Raw genomic sequence first — 25,027 nt, 5'->3', positions numbered from 1 at the left:
AGTGGGTATGAAACGTTTTCAAACATAAGTAATTAACCCAGAAAATCGCATTAAAAATTAGATTTCCTTATTTGCACAAAATATATTTTTAAATTTAAAACTAATATTTTCGTCATATACGTCTTCTATAGAGTTATAAATAGAGACTCTATGTGTAGATATTCTGCAGAGATTTGTGCATAGATTCTATAAACATTTGTATAATTTCCAAAGGTTCCACGAATAGGATCTTATACTTCTTCTGTTCCATAATAATAAAAGCAAGTGAATATTTAAACGGGAATTATTGGCGAACGCGGCTGTAAGTTACGTTGTGGAGCAAATTTTCGAAACCTTCAAGGAAAATCAGTGTTTCGAGACATTTATGTACATGCGTCATTTGTTTCGAGACATCTTTTAATTTTTATCTAACTTAATTACTACGAATTATGACTCTGTTTTTAATTTCATTCGCTGTGGAAATTAATAGTTTTCTTCCAATTGTATCAACTCATTATATAAGTAAGGTGAAAAAAATGGAATATTCGACGAAAGATCAAGTTTCGATGATCTAGATCTTGATGCATCAAAGGAAAACGAAAAGTTGCAGTTAGTTGCAATTACGTTAACTTAAAACCGGTTTAAGTGCAACAGAATGACCATATTAAGAATTTGGAAAAGGGCTTCGGAAGATAATTGTCAATGTGAATTTTATTCTAATTTGATTCTTTGGAAAAAAGAACTGTGGACGTAAATGCAGAGATTACGAAAAAAAAAAAAAAATTGAAAAAGTCAGACATATTCCTCTTAGCGGAGGAGGCACTATAAATTCAGTAAATATAATATTTCTCTCGAAATACTGGATGAGTTTCTGTCACTTAGACAAGTTACGCTGGAAGCATTGAAGAACAATGGATCCAATAATTTTAAGATCACATATATAGGAAAAGCAAAGCTTCGCAGCCATGGGATCCTACTTAAGTTTAAAATGCAGTAATGAAATTATTGACAAATCTAGAAACACTCTGAAAATTCAAAATAAAAATTAGGAGTAATATTTTTAATTTATTGTTTAATTTAATCTATTTTTTATAATAAATTTTGCATTATTTATTTATTTATTTCCGTTTGATATTATTATTATGGAACAATTCAAATTCACCAGCTGCTACTATTTTTAGTGGATAAAAGGATCATAATGAATACTGAATCAACTAGTACATGGGTCATTGCGTCGTCTGCCAACGGTTTTTACCTGTGCCCTCTGCTTTGCAACCACAACAAAAAACTATTTAGTGTTACGTAGAATTTTTAATAAAGTGTTACGTAGAATTTTTTATAGTAGTAATTAATTAGAGAAATGTTAGTGTATTTGTTTAAAAATTATTTGTTTATAACTGTATTTTTATCATTTTAAAAGGACTTAACAGTCGTCTCGGTTTGTCCCAGTTTCAAGGTATTGTTCTGTCGCCCCGGCCAGTTTGTCATTTCGACATAGTTATTTGTGAAAAATTATGTATCAAATATTAATTTTTTCAACAATAAATATCACCATAAAAATAAAATACAAATACCGACTTACAGATGAATATCTTGATGATTGCTTACGAGCAGGAACATCATCATACTCGTCTAATTATGAAGCAATGCCTTTTGAAATGCAATGCCAAACATCACATTGACTTTATAAATTACATTTTTATGAAGAAACTTTATTCCAACGAAATGTACACCAAATAATTTGTAAACCTTTTTTTTTTTCTATAAAATTGGTAATTATTTATTTTACATAAGAATACCATCAATAATTTTTATATCTTAAAATTACATATTTGGAATAATTTATTTTGAAATAGATGTAATTTTGTTTCCTAATAACAAATTTCAAAATCGTCTCGTTTAAAAAAATATTTAACTAAAAAAGGCCCGGTTAAGGTTTTTTTTGGCCATTTTAATCTGTTTCTGTGTTATTTAAATGTTTTTTCTTCTGCAGAAGTTCTGGATGAGAACATGAAAATTTGTACCATTTCATCTTTCTTATTTTTAACCTTTCATTATAGTTGGTGGACAAGTACTTCCTTGAGAGGAAGACATGTTCTTTGTTTGAATACTATAAAGCAACTCTATCAGCAAATAGTTGTGAAAAACCTATTCTCTTATATGAGACGATCACCGCACAAATCGATTAACTTCGCTTTTTAAATTTCTTAAATTTAAGTGTTAAACACTTGGTTCAGTCACAGCTTTTTATAATTATAACAAATTTCCTAAATAATAAAGATTAACACTATTAAAAGACAAAATATTTTGGCCATTTAATATTAACTAATTAATTTTAGAAGCCATTTTGATTAACTTCTTAGTCTAATGTAAATAATTGCAACAATTTAACTTGTAGGGATTTATATTTATTTTAACTAACAAGTTAAAGTTTTATTTTAAACTTTCCTATAAGCCTTCATTCCCCTAATTGTCAGTGCCAGAATATTTAAATGTTGTAGCGATCGTGAAGGAATGCAAACTTCTACTTTGCAGGAAGTATTTAAAAGTCGAGTTTCGGTAGGAGAAAAGGGAGAGTTAGGCTCTAGCCGCCATTTCTGCCCCCCCCGTAGGTACGTTTGCTTATTGCTGGTTCAAGTGGTTTAATTGCATTTAATTGTTGCCGCTGCTTTTGAAGGGGGTTTATGTTAAGGGATCTCGCTGAACTCTGTAGTTAAGTTCTATCGTTTGTTAATATCTTCAACTTTTAGTTTCATTATCTGACTTTAAGTTACCGCCCAGGCAGAGACGAAGTTTGTTAGTGTCGAGTTGACACATTGTAAATTTTAAAGAATTAATAAAGAACAGTCACTGTCTAGTTACCGCAAAATTAAATAGTATGTTTGAACTATTACAAAAATTATTTCAATTTGACAGTTATTTTTAATAGATATTTTACCACTGTAATCAAGATGGATGAGACTAATAACAAATTTGGATGTGGAAAATAGTGAATCATCTGATGATTCTTCAGTGTGATTTATTAACAGAAAGTCTGGCTCAAGAAAACAGTTGTCTCAAGAAAACAGTGATTTTTTCTTTCGATTCTTCTGATTTCAACAGCAAAATGCAATTCAAAATTCAATACACATTGATTGGGAGGAAAAGAAGTTTCAGTTCTGTCCGAAACAGTTAATTGGGTCCGAAACATACAAAAGCATTAAAGAACGAAAAGTTTGGCCTACAGGAATAGAGGAGGAAATTTAATACCTGCAAAAACAACAATTATCGATTTAATATGCAAACGTCATCAGAAATGCAATCAAAATATTATTTCGGATGAGAGATAGGGTGCCAGGATCAAGATCACATTCCTTTACATATTATTTTCGAAACGACCAACACGTTATTTTCGTTTGCAAAAAATATTTTAGAGACACTTATGAAGTGAGTGACAGCCGAGTACACAAATGTTATTTGTTCTAAAGAACAAGTTACGCATTTGGTTGATCAGCACAATGGCCATATGTCAAGCAATAAAATAGCTGATAAGCATGTTATAAAATATATAGAGTCATTTACAGCCTTACACTAGTCACTACTCACCTCAGCTCATAATCAAGGACTACGATATTTAAATCCTGACTTAAGTATTAAGAAAAATGTATGAACATATGTCACACAATGTGAAAAGGAAAGCGCAGTACAAATGAAAGAAAATATGGCTATAAGGTGTTCTCTGTACAATTTAATTCACATTTTAAACAACTGCCTAATGATAGATGCCGAACTTGTGATTCTTTGCAAATAAAAATTTTATCTGCAAATAGTGAGGGAATTCAGGTAAGAGAAACTGAAATGTTATAAAATAGCTGCTGCACGAATGGCAGCATTTTCGTATTCCTTCTACTGAGGAAAAGCTGTAGACTTTCATAACTGACTGACTAAAGTACATAAAAACTTAATGCTAAAAGTTTAAAAAAATATGCAGATTCATGTACTGGACAAAATAGAAATATGCAGATTTAAAATATGCAAGTTTAAAAAAATATGCAGATTCATGTACTGGACAAAATAGAAATATGCAGATTTAAAATATGCAAGTTTAAAAAAATATGCAGATTCATGTACTGGACAAAATAGAAATATGCAGATTTAAAATATGCAAGTTTAAAAAAATATGCAGATTCATGTACTGGACAAAATAGAAATATGCAGATTTAAAATATGCAAGTTTAAAAAAATATGCAGATTCATGTACTGGACAAAATAGAAATATGCAGATTTAAAATATGCAAGTTTAAAAAAATATGCAGATTCATGTACTGGACAAAATAGAAATATGCAGATTTAAAATATGCAAGTTTAAAAAAATATGCAGATTCATGTACTGGACAAAATAGAAATATGCAGATTTAAAATATGCAAGTTTAAAAAAATATGCAGATTCATGTACTGGACAAAATAGAAATATGCAGATTTAAAATATGCAAGTTTAAAAAAATATGCAGATTCATGTACTGGACAAAATAGAAATATGCAGATTTAAAATATGCAAGTTTAAAAAAATATGCAGATTCATGTACTGGACAAAATAGAAATATGCAGATTTAAAATATGCAAGTTTAAAAAAATATGCAGATTCATGTACTGGACAAAATAGAAATATGCAGATTTAAAATATGCAAGTTTAAAAAAATATGCAGATTCATGTACTGGACAAAATAGAAATATGCAGATTTAAAATATGCAAGTTTAAAAAAATATGCAGATTCATGTACTGGACAAAATAGAAATATGCAGATTTAAAATATGCAAGTTTAAAAAAATATGCAGATTCATGTACTGGACAAAATAGAAATATGCAGATTTAAAATATGCAAGTTTAAAAAAATATGCAGATTCATGTACTGGACAAAATAGAAATATGCAGATTTAAAATATGCAAGTTTAAAAAAATATGCAGATTCATGTACTGGACAAAATAGAAATATGCAGATTTAAAATATGCAAGTTTAAAAAAATATGCAGATTCATGTACTGGACAAAATAGAAATATGCAGATTTAAAATATGCAAGTTTAAAAAAATATGCAGATTCATGTACTGGACAAAATAGAAATATCAAAACGGTCTTAAGTTTATCGAAAGTTGTTGAAAGTACGAAAATAAGAGCTGAATCAAACGAAAATTTTGGTACGTGGACATAGCTATTTGCTTTATGATTCAGATTTCGCCTTATGATCTTGCTAAGTCAGATACGGAAATAATTCAAAACATTTTTCCACCACATGATTGGTAATCAAAACATATAAAAAGGAAGCGCCGTCTAATATAATCCAAATGACTCGCCAAGACTTTTCTTAACAAAATCTTTTCAGAAAATCCGAAAATCTCAAAACATTCAGTCATTAACAGAAGCAACAGTTACAAGTTTTCAGTAAATTTCTTAAAATGCGCTGGATAAAGATAAAAAAGTTTAAACCCCACCTCATACGATTCGAATATGACTATAATGAAGATTTAGAATTTAGTGTTAAAATGTAAATCTGTAGCAGGTTGACCACAAAGTTTGAAAAATGTAGATCCGCTTTTTTATTATATCCTAAAGGTAAAACTGTAACAAAGAATAAAAAGAGACATGATGGATCTGCTAAAATTCTTTGCTCCTGTTAAACTGATTACTATAAAAACCTAATAACAAATAGAAGTGGCAAGAATTGATAATATAGATTTTTACGAAATATTTGTAATAAAAATGTATAATACCTGACTTTTTCTGTAATAAAGAACTTAAGTCCTATTTCTAAAGGCAAAATTTATGTTAAATTTTTAATGTAAAATAATAAAACTATTTTATTAAAAACTGTGATAGTAGAAACAATCACGATTTTGTGATTCTTTGGAATATCATGATTTTACTACAGGTTTAATGTTAGCCAAATCCTCAAAAGGTTTTTTTTTCTAATGTGATTTTTTACTTTTGATAATTCAATTTTCAAGATTTATAATTCTGTTTCAAGGATATAGTAATACTAAATCATACTCGAGTCTTAAAAAACATCTTGTTTTCTGTGTTAGGTATAATTACGAATGTCATTAATGCTTTATGTAAGTAGTGTCTAAAGTTGAAACGGCGGAGAGGCATTGTGACAGCACTGCATACATATATCAGGATCATGTGACCTCCTACTGGGTTTTCGAATACTGACTCTGAACGAAAAATCTGAAATGAGAATCATTTATACCCATCCCATACGGGCAGACTGAAATAGCACGATTTTAAGAAAAGGCCTAAACAGGGAAAGCCTTCAGTAACACTTAACCTAGACAATGTGCCCCCGTCTTTCATCAGCTGTCAGTTTCCATCTTTTCTGTTTTCATCTCAGAACTCTACTCAGGACATCTTTGAAAGAATTTTGATTTCGTGCAGGACATCTTTGAAAGAATTATAATTTCCTGCAAACCTTAAGTTCTTATTTCTTAAACACACAAACAGTTATTTAAACTGCATATAACTTATAAAAGCAGTTATCTAAACAGTTATTTAAACTGCTCTTAACTGGTGATGATTCTGTAAAAATTACACCTATTATTGAAACATATTTATTATTCTCACAATATTTAATGCAAATATTCAACTTAACTATTGGAAAACTACCGAACAATGAAACTTCTGATACAGATGTTTCCAAAGTTTTGACCAATGTTAATAAACTTCAATCTCGATATGATAAGCAATAATTAAAAAAAATTAGGCAGTGCAGAAATCGCCAAAGATTACAATAATTTTAAATTATTTCTTCTTGCAGCAGTTGCTTATTTAAAAGAATATCTTCCTGAAATTTATACATTTAGCAAATTGACAATTCTAAATTTGTTTAATAATTAACTTCAAACATACCAGAAATTTGCTGAAGTTATTGAGATTCGAAGCTAAAAGGAAAGTCAGTTTAAATATGAGCAGCCGGTTTTATGACGTAACATTAATTTAACACGCTCACGCCGGGGCCAGTTTTTATGTTCTTCGCCGTGAGACGGCGCTCGAATTTTTGCCGCGTTTCATCTGGCGGCGCGCGATTATTACCTGTTCAAACCTGTATACGAGTTGTACGTTTGCTAATAATTATTAATAATTGTTATTAAAAAGTGTTTATAATAAATAAACGATAATTTTTTATTATTTTAATTTTCAGCGTCTAATAACACAATCGAATGCGTACCATCGGTGGCGCCCGATAAGATAGACTAGTGAGGGCCACCGGTGGTATGCGCCGCCCGATGAGACAGATTAGTGGGGCCACCGGTGGCCCGAGCCGGCGTGAATGTGTTAATATATATATTCAAAGTTCTGGACATTTCACAAGTTCTAAAACATCAAATAACACATGGCACATTTTTTAAAAATGCAGAATAAACAAATAAGTTATTATTTTGAAAACAGTTTCTTGCAACATCAGCGTACTATAAAAGGATTTTACTGTCATGTTAACTAAATGGAGAAATAAATGAAATAGATGTTCGGCTGAACTTATAAAAATTAATTTGTTATATATTTTAATTATAACGAAAAATTTTTAGAATTTGTCAAAAAAATAAGAAATGATGCAATATTTTCTGAAGTTTGCTTAAAATTAGAACACATCTAATTTTAAAAATTAGAAGTTTAGTTTTAGAAGTTTCAAATATTTATTTGCAAATTGTCGTATATTTTTATCAGTTTTTTTTAGTTCTAAGGATTATTCTAATAATGCATCTTTTGTTTTAATGTGTCGGTATATAATCATTTAAATTCTTAAAGCAACAGTCTTTCCGGTTAAGCAATTATTCAGATGAACATAAATTCTGATATTATATTCCAATAGTTTACAATAATAATAAAAAGTAATTGATATAAATATATTTATAGTGTCCTTTTATTGCAACTTGATAGAATTGGCAACACTACTGATAAGCAATACTGTTATCATGTGGCAATTAATATACTTTGAATTGGTATTTGCTTCATTTTTGTCCCTGACGAGATACGAGCGAACTGAAAAATAAATTAATAAATTTTCTGTCTTTACATCTTACATTGAGTTAAGACTCTTAATTCTCACTTGCATTTCGTATGTTGTTGAAGTCGTTCGACTTCTCAATTAATGATCTTTAAATGTAATTTAAAATATTTTTACTTTTATTTGGGGGTGTTAATAATAAAATTTCATGATTTGATTTATAGTAATCAAACTTAATTAGACATAAATCTTTTTCAAATTCTCATAATCGCATTAAACAGAGAATTTTATTAGAATTATTGATTTAAAAAAACACTGTTTTCAATTACACAGGGAATGTTCCATTATCACGATTGAAAAATAGGCTAGAAAGGTAAATTCGATTTATTTTCCCGTTTGTTGAAAACAACAACATTTGTAGATACATAAACTTATACTAAGAAATCTGAAAATTATAACATATGCTATTAGTAAAAAGAAAAAGACAACTTTATTTACTTTTAAAGGCTTACAAAATAAAAAAAGGAAACGTAAGCATTACGTTGGAACAAAGCATTTGACAAGAATACCACCTCAAAACATATATATCATCAACTTCCTTTCCCTTTGGCCCACTTTTCCGAATGTCTGTCTTTCTATGCATCATAGAAAACCAAAAGCAATAAACATCCAGAGGAATTGAGACAATAAATGTCTTTTCCTCTTCCGGTTAAAGCGACCTATTATTATTCTCACGCAAGCCATAAGAAGGAATGATATAAAAGGTCCATGCTTCTGGCACTTTGCTAATTTCTATGCATCACTGTTAATGAAGCAGCTTCTCTTACAGTTATTTATATTACTCACTTAAACTATTTACTTAAAATACTCTATAAATAGTAGACATATGCAAATATTTATGTCTAATACACTCAGTGTTGAACTCTGTTTCGATTTCGACAGACTCGATAATGTCACAACTCCATGTGAACAAAGAACGCACAAAAGCCGACAAAAACTTACATAGTTCTTTACAATAAATTAATATTAAAATGTATTACATTCTTAATTTCTAACAATTCTAAATTTAAAATTGTGACTTTTTGGAATATTAGATTCAAGTCAATCGTGGCAGAAAGTAAAAAACTTTGCATTATAAATAAAATCACATGTTAAAATATGTGTGATGTTATCTTCGAAAACTGAAAATGAAATGCTCATAAAAAGAAACTTGGTATTTTAGTGCTTACAGCTGACGTGTAATTTTCCTGTTGAAATGCTCAGGTATGCGAGAAAGCAATGTCGTGAAGAGTGTTTCACGTAAGGACACTTTTACGAAAGTCACAAAAAATTGCTTTTTATTTCGCCTTAATGTATGTTTTATATATTTTGGATTGCAATTCGGTGACAAATGATTATTTTTTGGCATAACTAATTTTAGAATTACTTTTCAAGCCATTTTTAATTTTATAATTAATTTTTAATTTTTTCAAGCCTTTTTTAATTTTATAAAGAGTTTTCCAATAATACAATTTTACTCGTTCGTTGATAAGTTAAAATAGTGAATTAAGTTATCAGACATAAAAAAAAAGAACATCAAGTGAAATAATTTTGTTCTAAAGTATATATAAGTTGCTACAATGCATCAACAAACGCTAGAGAATTACCACTATTATTAGCCTTCAGATATATGAATAAACAAATCCTAAAATTTGTGTCTGCTAATGTATACATAACCTGAATTATCCAGGTGTCTTCTTCAATAAATATTCTGAGAAATCTGCCTCATATGAATTCATTATTATTATTTTTAAAGTATGGTATCAAGTGTAACAATTCGGTACATGGGTAATGGTTACAGTTACAACAAGCGACATTGAGAGATTCGATGTTCTTGTGTTTTCCTGTAGAGTTTATTTAATACAATCGAACTTTTGCTGCAAGCACTAGACATGCTTATAAAAATGGCGAGCTTTTATTGTCCGTTTAGAAGACCGGCAACAGCAAAACGTTTTTTAGTAGTTGGTTGTGGTTTCTTCTGTCACGAAAACTTGACGGACTCCACCTCCGGGGATCTGGTTGGTGGTTACCCATGACCTGTGCTTGGCACGGATCATGGAAAGATTACCTTCAGCAGCTTCGGCTCTGTCTTCTGCGGCTTCCAGTTCGCGTTGGAACCTACGGACTCGGCTCAGATTTTGTTGAGAAATACCCTCCTGAAAATAAGAAAATTCGATTAGCAATAACTGTACAACAAGAATTATACATATGCATTTCTTATGTCAATACTTACGTAATAAAAACTAAAGTTTACTTTCTAAATTAGTACTTGCATGATAAATGCACTAAAAAGAAAGTCAAATAATTTGGCTATCATAATATTCTTGATCATTGATTGTCTATCATTAAAACAGTTATTGTTCATACATAACTGAAGTTTAATTCACAAGGCTGATTTAAATCAGAAATGCCAAACATTTGTTTAAAGAACTGAATGCAGTCATGAATGTTGATTCTATTCTATCACTTCAACTGATACCTAAAATTCTGGCAATGTATTTTGATATAGTTTCTACACGAGCGTCCCTTAATCACATAGAATAAAAAATACTATAATCATTAAACAGGTTTTTAAAACGTTTTTAAGAAATTCACCGAAATCCCGAAGCTTAAAAATTTTGCTTTTTTAAGAAACGGGTCATAAAATAAAAAATGAAAACAATAATAAAAATGGTAAATGATATTCTTAACAGATGAAAAAGTTACCACCACTGAATGTAAGAAAATATTTCTCTCTAATCTGCTTATCAGAAAAATATATATCACCCTTCTTACAAGATTTCCTGATGTACCGGATATAGATTGCACTCAATTCATTGATTTTTTTAAATTTATTTATGAGTTTTCAAAATTATTCATTTTTTTAATGATACTTCTTCGAATAAACTTATTTGTGTACTAATACTTTTCGTTAGACTTAGGGGTTTATTTTGTGATTTTAATTGTTTCAAGAATATAATTACATGATATGGATACAGGAGAACATTAATCCGAATATTAATAATTATATTTGATTATATTTAAATTGTATGTGATATATTATATTGAATATCATGATTATTTATTCGAATATTTCTCATAAAGTGTATCGAAATACGAAAAGGAAATTTAACTAGGCTAGTGAATTCATCAGTAATATTTTAATAAAAACCTTTTCATATCTTAACATTGAAAAAAACTCAAAATTTCATTATTTGTGAGAGTTATAGAGTTTAGAAATGTAAAACGCTTCGTAGATTTTTAAAAAAAAAATCTCCACCTGTTGAATACTCTATTAATTGAATTATAGAATCCTTTAGACCTAATTTCTTATCCTTTAGACTTAATTGCCTAATTTTCAGACGAAAGTTTTATCTTAATACATAATGATAAGAACAGCTTAGAACCTGGACACCAAAGCAGTTAAGAGTTTCAACAAGAAGAAATTATCTTACGATTTACGGTCCTGTTGAGAGAACAACTTACTCTTTACAACAATGATGAGGCGACGTCTTAAATTTACAAAAAAAAAAAAAAAAAAAAAAAAAAAAAAATCGTAAAACTTACAATCCTGATGAAGGAATAGCTTATGATTTACAACGGACTGACTGTTTGAAGTTTTACAACATCGAGGAATAATATAATTCGATTTTCCATTGGCAAACGAACGGGTTACCCTTAAATGTCTACGATAAAACATATACCAATGATAAATCATAAGCATATCAATTTCAAACATTCAGAAATTTTCTGTAAATGTGGTGTGATTATTGTACAACTGATGAGTTAGAACTGCTTGCAACACTGTTGAAGGAACTGGTAAAGATTTACAATTTTAGCGAAGAATCAGCATACGATTTGTAACCTGTCGTTAAGAAAATGGCGTAATATCTTGCTTTTGACTTTAGCAGATTATTATAAACTTGTAAATCTTTACCTTGCATTGAATCGATGCTCCTTTTCATTTCTCAGCCACCAGTTGAATTCAAAAATAGTTATCAAAACGTTTAGGTTTTAGGTTTCATTCATATGAACAGGCTAAATGCCTTAAATAATACCGTCAAAATAAGCTTATTTGGTACTAGATAAAGAACCCATTACCTGTTCATCTAGTTGTCTCTTGTACATTTTGACCTTCTCACTCAATTTCTCAGTGGCATCATTGAGCATAGTGATGGTCTTGTGGTCGTCCTCGGTCTGCAACAGCAGCTCCCTCAAACGATGTTCCTTTTTCCTTAGGCTCTTCTGCGTCTCAGAGTGACGTCTCTTCTCCTCCTCGAGTTCGATCTCCACATCCTTGATCTAGAAATTAATTTAAGAAATAACATCATTTAATTCAAAAAATATATTTTACGCGAACTATTGCATAAAGTTGCATCGAAGATTTAAGACTTGTTTAAAAAAATAGTAACGAAGTTTTCACATTCATCTGATAAGTATTGCATTAAGATTAGGAAACTCGTGGTGAAGAGACTGATATTTTAAACAGAATTTGGCTATAAAACCTAAAATTTGATCGGTCCCATATAATGAAAAGAAATTTACGTCTAATTATTCAACGTTATCCTCAAACGAAGCATTACTTCCAAAAAGCTAAAACTACAAAGAAATGTACTATGATCAAGAAAGCCCATAATCCGCACGTAAGGATGTTTAAAAGAAAGAAAATAATAACGGTCATGACTAATCTGAGAAGTTATGAAGATTTGAGCGTTTTGGAAATGAGTCGAAGGGCACAAGAGGCAGAAATTGTCAACAATTACGATGAGTAAAGAAGGTATGCATGCATTAGTAAACAAAATATTAATAGCTTTTAATAGAGCTATTACATTCGAAATACTTTGCGTGATGATACGTCAAAATGTAAAATGAATTACTTTTCTATTAGCTAAGATAATGTCGAATCAATTGAATCTGAACTGAACTTACGCGTAAATCTATTATAAAAAAGCAATTGAAAAGTCTTGCTGAGAAAACAATAAACAATATCCTATTCTATGACAGAAATTAAAAAACTTGAAACACCGCTTTTCGGATTTGTATGTATTAGTAACAAAATCGTTTACAACATTATGCACATATTCAAAAAGTACACGTGAGAATGATTAAATTAAACTGTAGAAAAACTAAGAAAGAAAATAAAAACAAGTTCATCATCATTACTGAGACAGACATCTTATTTATTGCACTGAAAGCAAAGAGCTCAATATAAGCAAATTAGGCCATTTGGAGAGGAGCGAATAATCAGCCTTCGGAGTTTCCCATCAATGATGTATGTGTTGAAACAGTGGGCTCAAGACAACCCGATAAGTTATAAACCTAGCAGTGAACTACTTTAGCAATGGATGCTAAAATATCAACACGTCATGTGCATGATCGTGATGAACAATGCAGTTTTCCTCTTGACAGTTGGCATAGCTTTGGGGCACTGCTACGGGTGTACCATTGTCAGTTTCAACTGGTTGCCGACTTCTGCTGCGACGTGGTTTTGGGTGCATGTATTGTTTTAGATAGAATTCCCCTAATACGAAACCATCAACTTCTGCTGCTACAATAAGCCCATAAACATTGTCTCTGACATTCCGACTGGTAAGAGATCGTCTTTTTTTAAGAATCCTGCTTCAGTTTGGAATATAGCGGTGGTCCTTTAGACACTATAAGGGATGAACGCTAAATTGCATTGTAGTGATGCGTGCATAAAAAAGTTGCTGGGGTAAAATGCTTGCAAAGAAGGGTATTCAGTGATAACACAAGAGAAGAGGGGAAAAGACTTTTATTGGAATTGCAAGTTTTCAACTTGGCCATCTTCACTGACGATAACGCACTGCATGCGGGGATTGTTGACAACAGTGACAAACGTGACATCGCAGGACAAATCTTCCAGAGCGCATAATCCAGAGTCATACTGGATGATCGCCAGAAATGTTGGTCAAGAATGTTGGTCTGAAGAGCTTGTCAAGAAGTGAAACGTACTTAAACAAGCAACCGCTATATTTTGGGGAGTCTGAAATCGCACCCTTGATTCAACGCATTCCTGTGGCTGTGCTTCAATAAGACAATGTCCGTCCAAATATTGCAAGAAATGTTCATGTTTCTTCTCAATGTATCAGATACTTTTTCCTTGGCCTGCCCATTCATAAGACATGTCGCCTGTTGAGTACGTCTAGGATTTCATTTGCTGGCAACTTGCTTCCCAGCCAGCATGAATCTTGGAGAGAAAAAATATGGAATGATGTTCCTCAGCCATATGTTCAAAATCCATTTAATTCAATGCATGATATATCTTCGTTCATCAAATACTGGTATTTGCAGTTAGTATTTCATTGCTCTGTTCGATCTCTTTTTTTTTCTTGGTATCACTACAGATTTCATGAGGACTTAATTTCATTCAGTCCCAATGATAATTTCACGGTGTTTTGATTTTCACAATCATGAAGGTATATTGATTTTATTCACTTTCATTCGAAATGTTTGCTTTAAAAGTTGATGTTCTAAGCTTAATCGTGTGCATTTGGAGATAACTGACAATACTTCTTAGAACATTTATGTAAATAAGTTTAGATATTCCAAATATCAGTCTTGAACTGATCTTCCAATGCCTTCATTTTGACTGATTAAATCCGAATCAAAGATTCAGACAAGAAAAAACTACTAATGAAATAGGCAAATCATTTACGATCATTAAAAGGATTTTTTATAGTATAAATCTAATTAATAACGATACTGTCTATGCTATAGAAATGTGTATGCTTTTTGTTGCAGTTTAAAGATACCTTTTATTTAAACTCTTAATCAAAGTAAATACGATTGCTATAAAAAGTTAAATATTTTTACTCAGACTTACAGCGACTAACAAGGTACTACATAAATAAGATAAAAACTATTTTCTTTCTTCCGCGTTCTAAATTTAAAGCTTCTCAACTGAGACCTATATACAACACCGACCTTCATTTCGATTGTTTTTACTTCTTTGTTTTCTCCCCAGCATTTCTTTGGCGAGGCCGTTGATACTTTTATTTTTTGTCTTTCGGACGAGTAGGATTTCTGGCCTACTTACAGAGTGCAAACTGCCACCTGTTTTCTTAGAATAGAAGCCAAGCAGTCTTGGCACTCGGACATGATCACATAAAAGGCCGTGGAAGAAGAGATATTCTACAGTTTGTTTCAAGTTTTAGGCATAATAAACTCCATTCTTACTAGAATTGCGCAATGTATTGCATATTAAGAAAGCCCCTGGTACATGAGATGCTGACTTTGAGTTAGCTGGTATTCCCTCATACTTTTCTTAGTGAAAATATAAAAGTTCTTTTAAATCAGGCAATTTTCAGTCTTTATTTGTCTTAAGACCTTAATTTGGTTTTAGTAAAAACAACCGTGCATTTTGAGGAAATATGCACTGAGTTCTTCTTCAAGGAGCAAACACATTGTGTGCCATTTTGCCAGAAACAGGTCAGTTAAATAGGAAAGGAAAATCAAATAAATAGCAAATGGATTTACTGAACCCTACACATTGGAGAAATGCTTATAATTCTTTACCTTTTGACTAACGCGTACCATCTAAACAAAAATTGAAAACCTTTAGTACCACCACTACAAAGTACTACTACCACCACTACTCTTGAATAAAGCTCAGATCGCAAAAATTTGCGAGTGTTAGAGAAAAATCTCACTCAGGACGTTGGTGTTTTAATTTTCGAATTTAATAGTTAAAAATACTTTGCTTCTTTGCTTACCACATATTTTTGTCTTGCGTACCACCAGCGGTACGCGTACCATCGGTTCAGAACCCCTGATCTAACATTTTAATATTATGCTTATAATCTTTATGGGAATTATATATTTTTACATAAAAACCAAAAAACGTGCAAGCAGCCAGCCTGTTTGCCAAGATGGCCTATGCATTTGATGGTAATAACTAGATATGTGTTCTAAATATATTTTCAATTTCTCTACAGGAACATTTCTCAAACGTTTTTGAAGTTAGAATGATTTTTATGAATTAGGATGTTCTACGGATCACTTATTCTTGTCTCCATCGGAAGTAATTTTTTAGGGTATATTATTATTAGAATACTTATATTTTTAAAATACAATTTATTATTTAAATTCATTTGATTTCATATTGGCCACCCCTTCCCTTCGATTCCAATAACGGAATTTCATCGTCGTCGCTGGACCTTCGCAGTACCCCTTCAAAGAACCGGAAAACGTTGTGCTTAATTGCACAATGTTTTGTACTTTAAGGTTTAGTTGAAGTTTATACTGGTATTAAGTTAACAGAAGAAAATTTATATTCATTTGTAACAGTTCAAGGCTAGTAGGCATTGGCTAATTTTATCTGATTAATTGAAAATTAAATAAATGTTGGCACCAAAATCTGAAAATTTCAGCTATAGTGCAATTCAGTTTTTTTTTTTTTTTTTTTTTTTTTTTTTTTTTGTGTGTGTGTGTGTGTGTGTGTATGTCTTGGAAATTTAGGAAAACTACAAGGGCTGATGTCGAAGACCACAGATTGAGAAAAGCTGCCCTATAGTATTTGAGACTTGTTGTTACAGCTAGTGCATGCCATCTTTTAATCTTTGCAATAGAGCTTTTAAAATTATTGGCGAGTGAGATTTGTGCCATAACGAAACTGATACAATTCGAATTTTCCAAGAGGGTAGCATCTCGTCGAACTTTCGAAAATGTATTAATTTTCATCAAACGAAGTTATACATCAAGGAGAACAGTATTTTATGAAAGGAAAACATTGATAGAACCAAAGAAACTGAAAGAATGCGTGTTATGAACTGGTTAGGATGAAATCTAATGTAACACGCACGGTAGCCGTACGATTTATTTATTGTCGATATAATACATTCGAATCCAGTATAACGAACATCAAGAGACCGAAAATTTGGCTCGCTATATCTGATGGTTCGCTGTATCCAATCTAGTAAGAAAAAAATGGACCATCTCACAAAATAGTGTAATACGTTAAGAGTTTTACACGAAAAATCACTTAGCATAAAAACCTTTAGACCTTTTTCCACTACTGACATATTTCAATCTAAAATACGCGTCTACGACTGTGAATAAACATCAGTTTTAAACAGAGTGCTCTCTAGCAGCTCAAACAAATAACTGATTTAAGATCTTTGTCTCAAGGAGTGACACAGTAAGATTTCCTAAGGCAGTGGTCTCAAACGCGTTGTCCGCGAATACATGCATGTATTTCAGATATGGTGCTTATCGTTTTAAAGACATAAACATATGGACTGTGCTTATGTGCGGGATTGATGTTGAAGAAAGAAGGGATAGAATAAATAGGTTTATCGCTATATGTTTATACGTTAGGCCACGTGACTAAAGTAACATTGCAAAATTTCCCATGCTGTCCCACAATCAGTAAATTTATTTTGCCAGCCGAAAGCTGGTGGCTGGCAAAGTGCTATTTAGTGCTCTGGTGTTTCCATTTTTCAGTTTAAGCTTAAAAGTAAGTTATTTACTAGTTAATTCAACGTATTAGAATTACTTGTAACAAATGGATGTCTAAAAGTTTTAGCGTTTAGCTGTCAATACGTTTGAATTGCAAAGCGTAACCAATGAAAATTTTTTACAGGTACCAACCTTTGGACTTCAGATAAATAAATATATTTCTGAATTTTTCTTTTGTATCATTGTTATTATTATTGTTTGTGTATGTTTGGATAAATATTCAGAAAGCGAAATTTAAAATTTAATTGTTTCGTTCTTTTAAGTGTTTTTAGATTTTCTGAAAAAAGAATTCTGGCCCGTCTGCTGCTTTCAGATCAAGAATTCGGACCGCAGGGAATTTGGGTCAGTATCGTAAAGTATGCTTATTGTGTACCCTGCTTTTCCAAGAATTGAATGTTATAGCTGCCTTGCATAGCTTTTTATTTAGAATGCTGGGGATGAAGATGCAAAAACAGTAACCTAAAGTTGGTTTTTGTTATTTTAGTACTAGGACTTAATATGAAAAGAGGGAACTCCCTTCCGGGGGAAAAAAAACGGAAAACATAAGCGGTTAAACCTGTACTGTCAAAATCGATGAAAGGGTTACCGTCGCCAATGAAAACCAAAGCATACTTCTCATCAAAGGAAGCCAGATGATTAATACGTTAGTACCCTGAGTTTTGCTGATACCCTTGCGAAATAATCTTAAACTGAATTTCGTTTATAAATCCTAGATGAAGAATCTATAGCTAAAAAGTAAAACAGATGGCACAATTTTTTAGTGTTAATTTAGTGAGGCTTACCCTGGCTTCAAGCTTGCTGATGACACGTCTTCCTCCGGCCAAAGCGTTAGCTTCAACCTCCTCGATTCTGACTTGGAGGTTGTGTACTTCCATCTCCAGAGACTTCTTGATGGATTCGATCTTCACGCATCTCTCCTGTTCTTCTGTCAGTTGGTCCTTTACTGTCTTCAGCTCGATGACCGTGCGGTTGTACTTCTCATCGACAACCTGAAAAGGAAGAGGGTTATTACGGTTGTAATTATTGCCTATGGAAATTGACGGTTAAATATCCCAATTAGAGCTCAATTGTAAAGGAAATAATTCTGTGAAGATAGAGAATGAAAATGGCTAACGCATAAAATGCAACAAAGGCGTTTTTACAAATGTTTATTACACATAAATATCTTCAATGAAATAATTGTTAAGCATCTGTTGAATCTTGGCAGTGCTCGAATAAAATTAGAAACGTCTGGTGTTGTTAGTGATAAATTTAGGATATCAATAATTATGTTTTTTCGAACGGGAAATATGGAAAATTCAAATTCACTGGATTCAAACCATAGATCTGCTATTACATATGTTAGCATTTACGCCACGGCATTTCGAACGGGAAAATGTAATTTTATAAAAAATACATTCTTCTTATTGCACTGTCTGATTTGCATTAATTCGCAGATTTCAAGAATTAATAAATCTTAGATTAAATTCTCCCTTTGAGGTAGAATTTGAACGTTACGTTTTTTTCTTTTTTTTTCATGAAGTACAGCATTTTGTATTAAAATACAGCTGTACTGTATCTGTTTAATTTGTTGTTTAAATTTAAGCTAAGTGCTGTTTTGATTCCAGCCTATCAGGATTGGGCTGGGAAAAGCACAACTTAATTTAGTTTAATTAATTACATTAATTTTTCATAAAATTTATTTAACTTACTGAATTTTGCATCTGACAGTTCAGCAGCAGGTTTTCCCTTCTCTTTTTTCGATACTTGAAGCCTTTAATGAAGATGTTTCAGAAAATTTAAAATTCATTTGATTATTGCTTTTTCAGAATATCTTAAAATGTTCATTCATAATTTTTGTGTTTTAGCTGATTTTTTGTTTGAGTTTCCTTTTTACACTGCTTGAGTTTGTCTGCTGGCTTTGAAATTGCTCTTGTTAGCCCAAAAGAGCTATTAGTCTCAAAACGCGATTTTGTGTCGAGTCACTATACTATATGCGCCACTTTACTTTTCATTTGACTCTGTTGCCGTTCGGCAAAATGTAAAATATTCATCTTTTAAATTGAATCTCTGTTGTGGATTAAAAAACTAAGGCATTTAAAGGCAATAGACGCAGTTCTTAAGAATCTTATTTTCTCACTTTTGAATCGGATTGATTTAAATAATAAAAATGTATTTAACTCATGATCAGTCTAATATAAAATATCCAATATTTATTATGTCGTTATCAATGACGTTATGTGATTTTTTATTATCTATTTCATATACTTTAAAACTTTGATGAATTTTTTATTAACGATTTGGAAGCGAATGGCAACACAGTACAAAATAAAACATTTTTATATTCAAAGCTCCAAACTGTCTTTCCATAAATATCCAGTCTGAAAATATGCAGATTTTAAATATTTTGTGATTTTGGTGTTGAATTAAATTTTGTGTGGCGTAAGTTTGAAGAACTTGATATGAAATAAATATAGTTAACAAATTAACACACAAAAATTTTGAACATATGCTGTTATGTTGCTTTTATTTAAAATTTTTTTTGTTGTTGAATTGTATATAGCGTAAGTGCGAAGAAAACGATGCTTAAAAATAAAGATAAAAACGCAAAATAAAATTGGTTATCAGGAGTGAGTGCAGCAGCAGACTAGACTGTAAGGCTCAACAGAAACATAAAAACCTTAACAAACCCTTTCGGGCGACCGTGAAAATTTGAAACCTTTCCGATTTCTTTTTTGCTTTTGATCTGGATTACAGATTAAAATTTGCAGGGGATTTGGCTTGTGAAGTGTTTTCGCCGATATAATTATAACTGTTTGCTCTTTTTTTTTGCAGATTTTGTCAAAAAAAGTCTACTATTGTTTAGCTGAAGTGAATACGATATTTTAAATTGCCTTGACTTTTTTTTAATTTTAATTTAATATGATCACTGAATTACTGTAGCTCGCAGCATGTGATTTGTATTCAGGTTTTAAACTTAATTTTTTTTCCCAATTTTGAGATAACAACAATCGTTTCAGTAGGCAAATGTTTCCTTAACAAGCCAAGGAATATAATATGGGATTAAGAGATTTTAATGGGCCATTTTTAAATTGTTACAGTATGCATTAGCAGCCATTTACAAAAATAAAGGATTAGTCGTAAATATTGAATAATGTTTTAAGTAGAGATTTTATGCATTTTAATTCAGAATGTATCTGCCACAAAAGTATATTTAAATGTATATTCGTATCACAATTTGTAGATAATATATTTTTTTCGTAAATTATATAATGCATTGGGGGCTCTTTAACATACTTAAAATAAAAACTTATGATTTATATTTTTATTTATTTTTTTAACCTAAAATCAAAATCCAGAATAATAAGAAATCACATATTTTACATATTTGGAATAAAATAAAATATGTAAGTCATTTTTAATATTTTGATCGACTTTTATACTCCACGATCTTTACATGTGATCAGAGATTTTTTATTGCTTGCAAAGCAATGCATATTAACTAGGTATACTCTTTAAACAAGCTTGTAGGTTTTTGTTTATCTTCGCTACATTAATTATAATTTTAAAAATATTCATGTTTCCTTTTATCTTTTGCCTTATGACATTCTGTTCGAAATCAAATTTTTTATATTCTAGATATCATTGGGCTTTTAAGATACCATAGGTACTGTAGATCGTTTTGATACACGAGAAATTTGCAATAATCTGCTATCTAATTTTAATTCAGACGTATGTTCGTTTTGAGGGTTATTATGATAAAAACGAGGACAAATTCAAGAGAGCGAAGTTTTACTGAAAAGAAAACTTGTTAAAACCTCAAAAGGTTAAAAATTAAGGCCGAACAAATTATTGCAAAAAAGTTATTTCTTACATTGAAACTTAAGAATCTAATTTTACACTTGAAAGTAAATTATGAGTTATGGTTTCGATGAAAGAATATCAATCATTCTCTAACTGATACTAAAATAAAATCCTGATGCAGTCAGAATGAAAAAAAAAAAAAGGAATTATCTCTGAAAATCAGTTTCATCACTGTGAATGAACAAAATGAGCTTTCACTCCGAGACTACTTTTAAAAAAAAATTGCAGTTCCTTTTTTTATTTTAGACGCTTCTCTTTCATGATAAACCTCCAAACTGCGTATAGTTAAATCCAACCTTATCTCCATACTTGTAGAAATGAATTGAGGCAAGTATTATGTTTTTATTGATACTTGTTTTCTACGTAATCTTTTAAAAATAACTTGCCTTTATATAGTTAAAAATCATCTTATAATGATTAAGTGTAAATTCTGAAGAACCTTCATGCGTTTTTATCGCTTTACATTGTTTATAGTTCTACAAACATTTATGATTTATTTTCCTTTCTCTATTTTTAATACGTTCTAATTTATTTTAGCTCCTGCTCGACTTTTGGATCGAGAAATTTATGATTGATTCAAAAATCTAAAATCTATAACTAATCCATTAATGTCTTAGTTTTGCACAGTATTGTGATAAAAGTTAGTCCAAATTTAAAAGAACAAATTTTACGGATATGGAAACTTTGCTAGGAACTCAAATGATTGAACCTAGAGGGAAAAATATCTACAATATGTTATAAAAATAATTTACAGATACGCGATAATTTATAGATACGGCTAAATTTAACAAAAAAGAAAAAATTTTACTTGTTATGCTTTTAAAATTAAATTTCAATTTGTCGCTAACTAAAATATTTATTCAATCAGAATCTAGTTATTTCATTGCGATAATGTTTGCCGGTAAGGATTGAAATTACGTTTTTTAAACAGTTTTCCTTCCTGAATATCAAAAATAATGACTCGGAAGATTTAAAGATTATTCTTAATTGATACTCACTCTCAGTTCCTTGTGGATTTCTTCATAGTCCGACTGCAAGGTGGACAAATCGCTCTCCAGCTTGTTCTTGGCTGCGGAGAGGTTGACGTTGATGGTGGTCAGTTCGTTCACCTTGCTGTGAGCTTCCTCGTACTGTTGCTCGGCGTGTCGCTTGGCACGTTGAGCCTACGATAAGGAAATCATACAGAGGAAAAGTCAGTCACCGTATCATTTTTTTCTCAAAACATGGAATTTAATAAAAAGAATAAAAAAAGAATAAAGGAATAAAAAGAGTTCCCGCCCCCACCTTGACAAAAACGAATAAAACATAAATAGCTATTTAAGCGCATCTCGTTTGAAAACTCAATTATATTGCATATAATGATTTTCTTCAAAAAAGTGTGACACATGATCAATGTTAAAGTAGGCGAATTACTGAGCTGGCAAGAAAGTAATTTTGGTTTCCGCACTAAAGATAGCGTTATGTTCGTTTTGTTATTTTGTCAATCTTATTAACATTTTCAAGATTTGGCAGCTGACACTTTCAGATTGTTATAGAAGCAAATTCCGTGTATTTTTGATTACAAGTATTAGTTTACGGTCAGTTTTATATGGGGTAAAAAATAAACATTTTAAATATATTTTATGGTTTTATTTTCAAAAAGCAAGAAAGTGGCTGAAACTCACAAAGATATGTGTGAAGTTTATGGTGTTGATTATTTAACGGAACGCATGTGTCAGAATTGATTAAAAAAATTTCATTCTGGTGATTTTTCACTTGGAGTTGACCAACGTCCTGCCGATCTTCTGAATCCGATGATCGCAAAATTAAAGCCATATTTAAATCGTCATATTTTGCACGAGAGTTTGCAAAATGATTAAATGTATCACACACCACAATTGAAAATCACGTAAGTTATCTTAGACTCGTTAAAAAGCTCGCTATTTGGGTTCAGCATGAATTGAAAATAAATTCGGCTAATCTTTGTAACAGGTAGTTTGGCGACATTTTGGTAAGGCGATAAAGATTACTAGTTAGGACTTTAGCAATAATCTGAGAAGTACACAGTTCGAATCACAGATTATTTTGCCTCAGAGAAATGAGAGATCATGAGACATGTAATGTGACGTTTTCCGGAAAATTCCAATCGGGATTTTAGCTAATAAGCACTTAGAAACAATTTCGCTGCTAAAGTGCAGAATCGCCCACTTATTTGTTTGGCGCTTTTTACAAGAGTAAGAAGAATTGGATTTTTGTCAATTTTCTTTGACTTTTTAAGTGAAAATAGGTCGATGTGTACATGGATAAAGTCAAGCGTGTGCGCAATGCCATTTTTATGCAATTCTGGGATTTTTTTTAAGTGAAAATAGATCGACGTGTACATGGATACCGTGTATATGCAATTCTTAAAAACGTGGCAAGCAGTGGAAGATTCTACACTTTCTTCCAATTTCGCACCTAATCTTCGTCATGATTAAGCACTTTTGTTCCATAAACGTTCTAGCATAAGCGTAATTCGGCTAGCAGATTGTTGGAAAAAATGTTGAGTAAAAAAAAAAAAAAAAAAAAACACACAAACCCCTAGCAGGTTGCTGTAGCAGGGTTGGTCGCCAAAGTTTCGCCAAAAAATCGCCAAGTTTCACCAAAAATTCACTTAGCACAATGAATCAATATTTTCGATAGGTATTTCAAATGTAATGCAATCGACTCTTTTTTAGAACGAATTATCACTGGTGATAAAAATTGAATTGTCTATAATAACATTAATGGAAAAAGATTATGGTCCAAGCAGGATGAACAGCGCAAATCATATCGAAAGCTAAATTACATCAGAAAAAGATCATGCTGTCAATTTGGTGGGATTACAAAATTGTTGTGTATTTTGAGCTGCTTCCAAGAAACCAAACTATCAACTCAGATGTTTACTGCTAACGACTTGTGAAACTGGAAGACGCAATCAAAGAGAAAAGGCCTGATTTGGCAAATTGGAAAGGAATCGCGTTCCACCACGACGATGCGAGGCCCGTCTTTGTCAAAATGCACGAAACTATCGGAGCTTTGTTGGGAAGTGATGTCGCATCTCCCATATAGCCCTGATCTTGCACCATCAGATTACACTTTATTTCAAAGTTTACAAAATTTCTTAAACGGTAAATATTTCAGTAATAACGATGTCCTCAAACCGCTCGTTTTTGTGTTTTTTGCTGATAAAAGCCAGAAGTTCTAACAGCGCGGAACCATGAACTTACTCGAAAGGTGGCAAAAGGTCAGCAAACAGAATGGAAGATATCTGGCTGATTAAAACTTCCTTTTTTTTTGCGGAAAAACTGAGTTTCATTTTACGTTAAAAAACGAAGTTACATTCTTCCCAAACCGATATTTTTCATTATTAATATGAATATGCAAAGTCTGAGAGAATGTAATGACGTTGCTAATAATTATGTATCTTAATTTATATTAATTTTGTTAACACATATTGGTTGATTCTACGACAGCTTCCCGTTTATGAAAACTCCGTATTTTGAAAGCATCTCCTAAAGAATGAAAGGATTTTATAAGAAAAGTCTCACTTATAGCAGTGCCAAATGTTCAAAATATTCTGTAAGGAAGACCAATAAGTGGCCTTGATACAACATTCTAATACGTTCTAGGAAAAATTTATAATCATACGTTCTAGAAATACGTTCTAGAAAAAATCTAGTTCTAGAATCGCTGTTTTAAGACAATGTTTGAGTATTATGTAAGGTTCATGTA

At 31.3% G+C, this 25,027-nt stretch overlaps 1 protein-coding gene across 1 annotated transcript in view; it reads right to left on the bottom strand.

The window, feature by feature from the left end:
* Positions 1-9,715: 9,715 nt before the first annotated feature.
* The window catches only part of LOC118190400 (paramyosin-like), a 123,706-nt gene continuing 108,394 nt past the window's right edge, over positions 9,716-25,027 (bottom strand). Inside the window, exons 13-16 of the mRNA XM_085815089.1 lie at positions 22,294-22,458; positions 18,235-18,441; positions 12,077-12,277; positions 9,716-10,152 (exon numbers count right to left, since the gene is read on the bottom strand). Of these exons, the coding sequence (XP_085671215.1) occupies positions 9,952-10,152; positions 12,077-12,277; positions 18,235-18,441; positions 22,294-22,458 (774 nt within the window). The 3' untranslated portion in view covers positions 9,716-9,951. The remainder of the gene's footprint in view (positions 10,153-12,076; positions 12,278-18,234; positions 18,442-22,293; positions 22,459-25,027) is intronic.

The sequence above is a fragment of the Stegodyphus dumicola genome, chromosome 4 (assembly GCF_044657685.1).
Source record: "Stegodyphus dumicola isolate Sdum_Otavi_A_Nest chromosome 4, ASM4465768v1".
Lineage (NCBI taxonomy): Eukaryota > Metazoa > Arthropoda > Arachnida > Araneae > Eresidae > Stegodyphus > Stegodyphus dumicola.
Note: the sequence above shows the minus strand (reverse complement) of the source record. Positions and strands in the feature narration are given on the sequence as shown.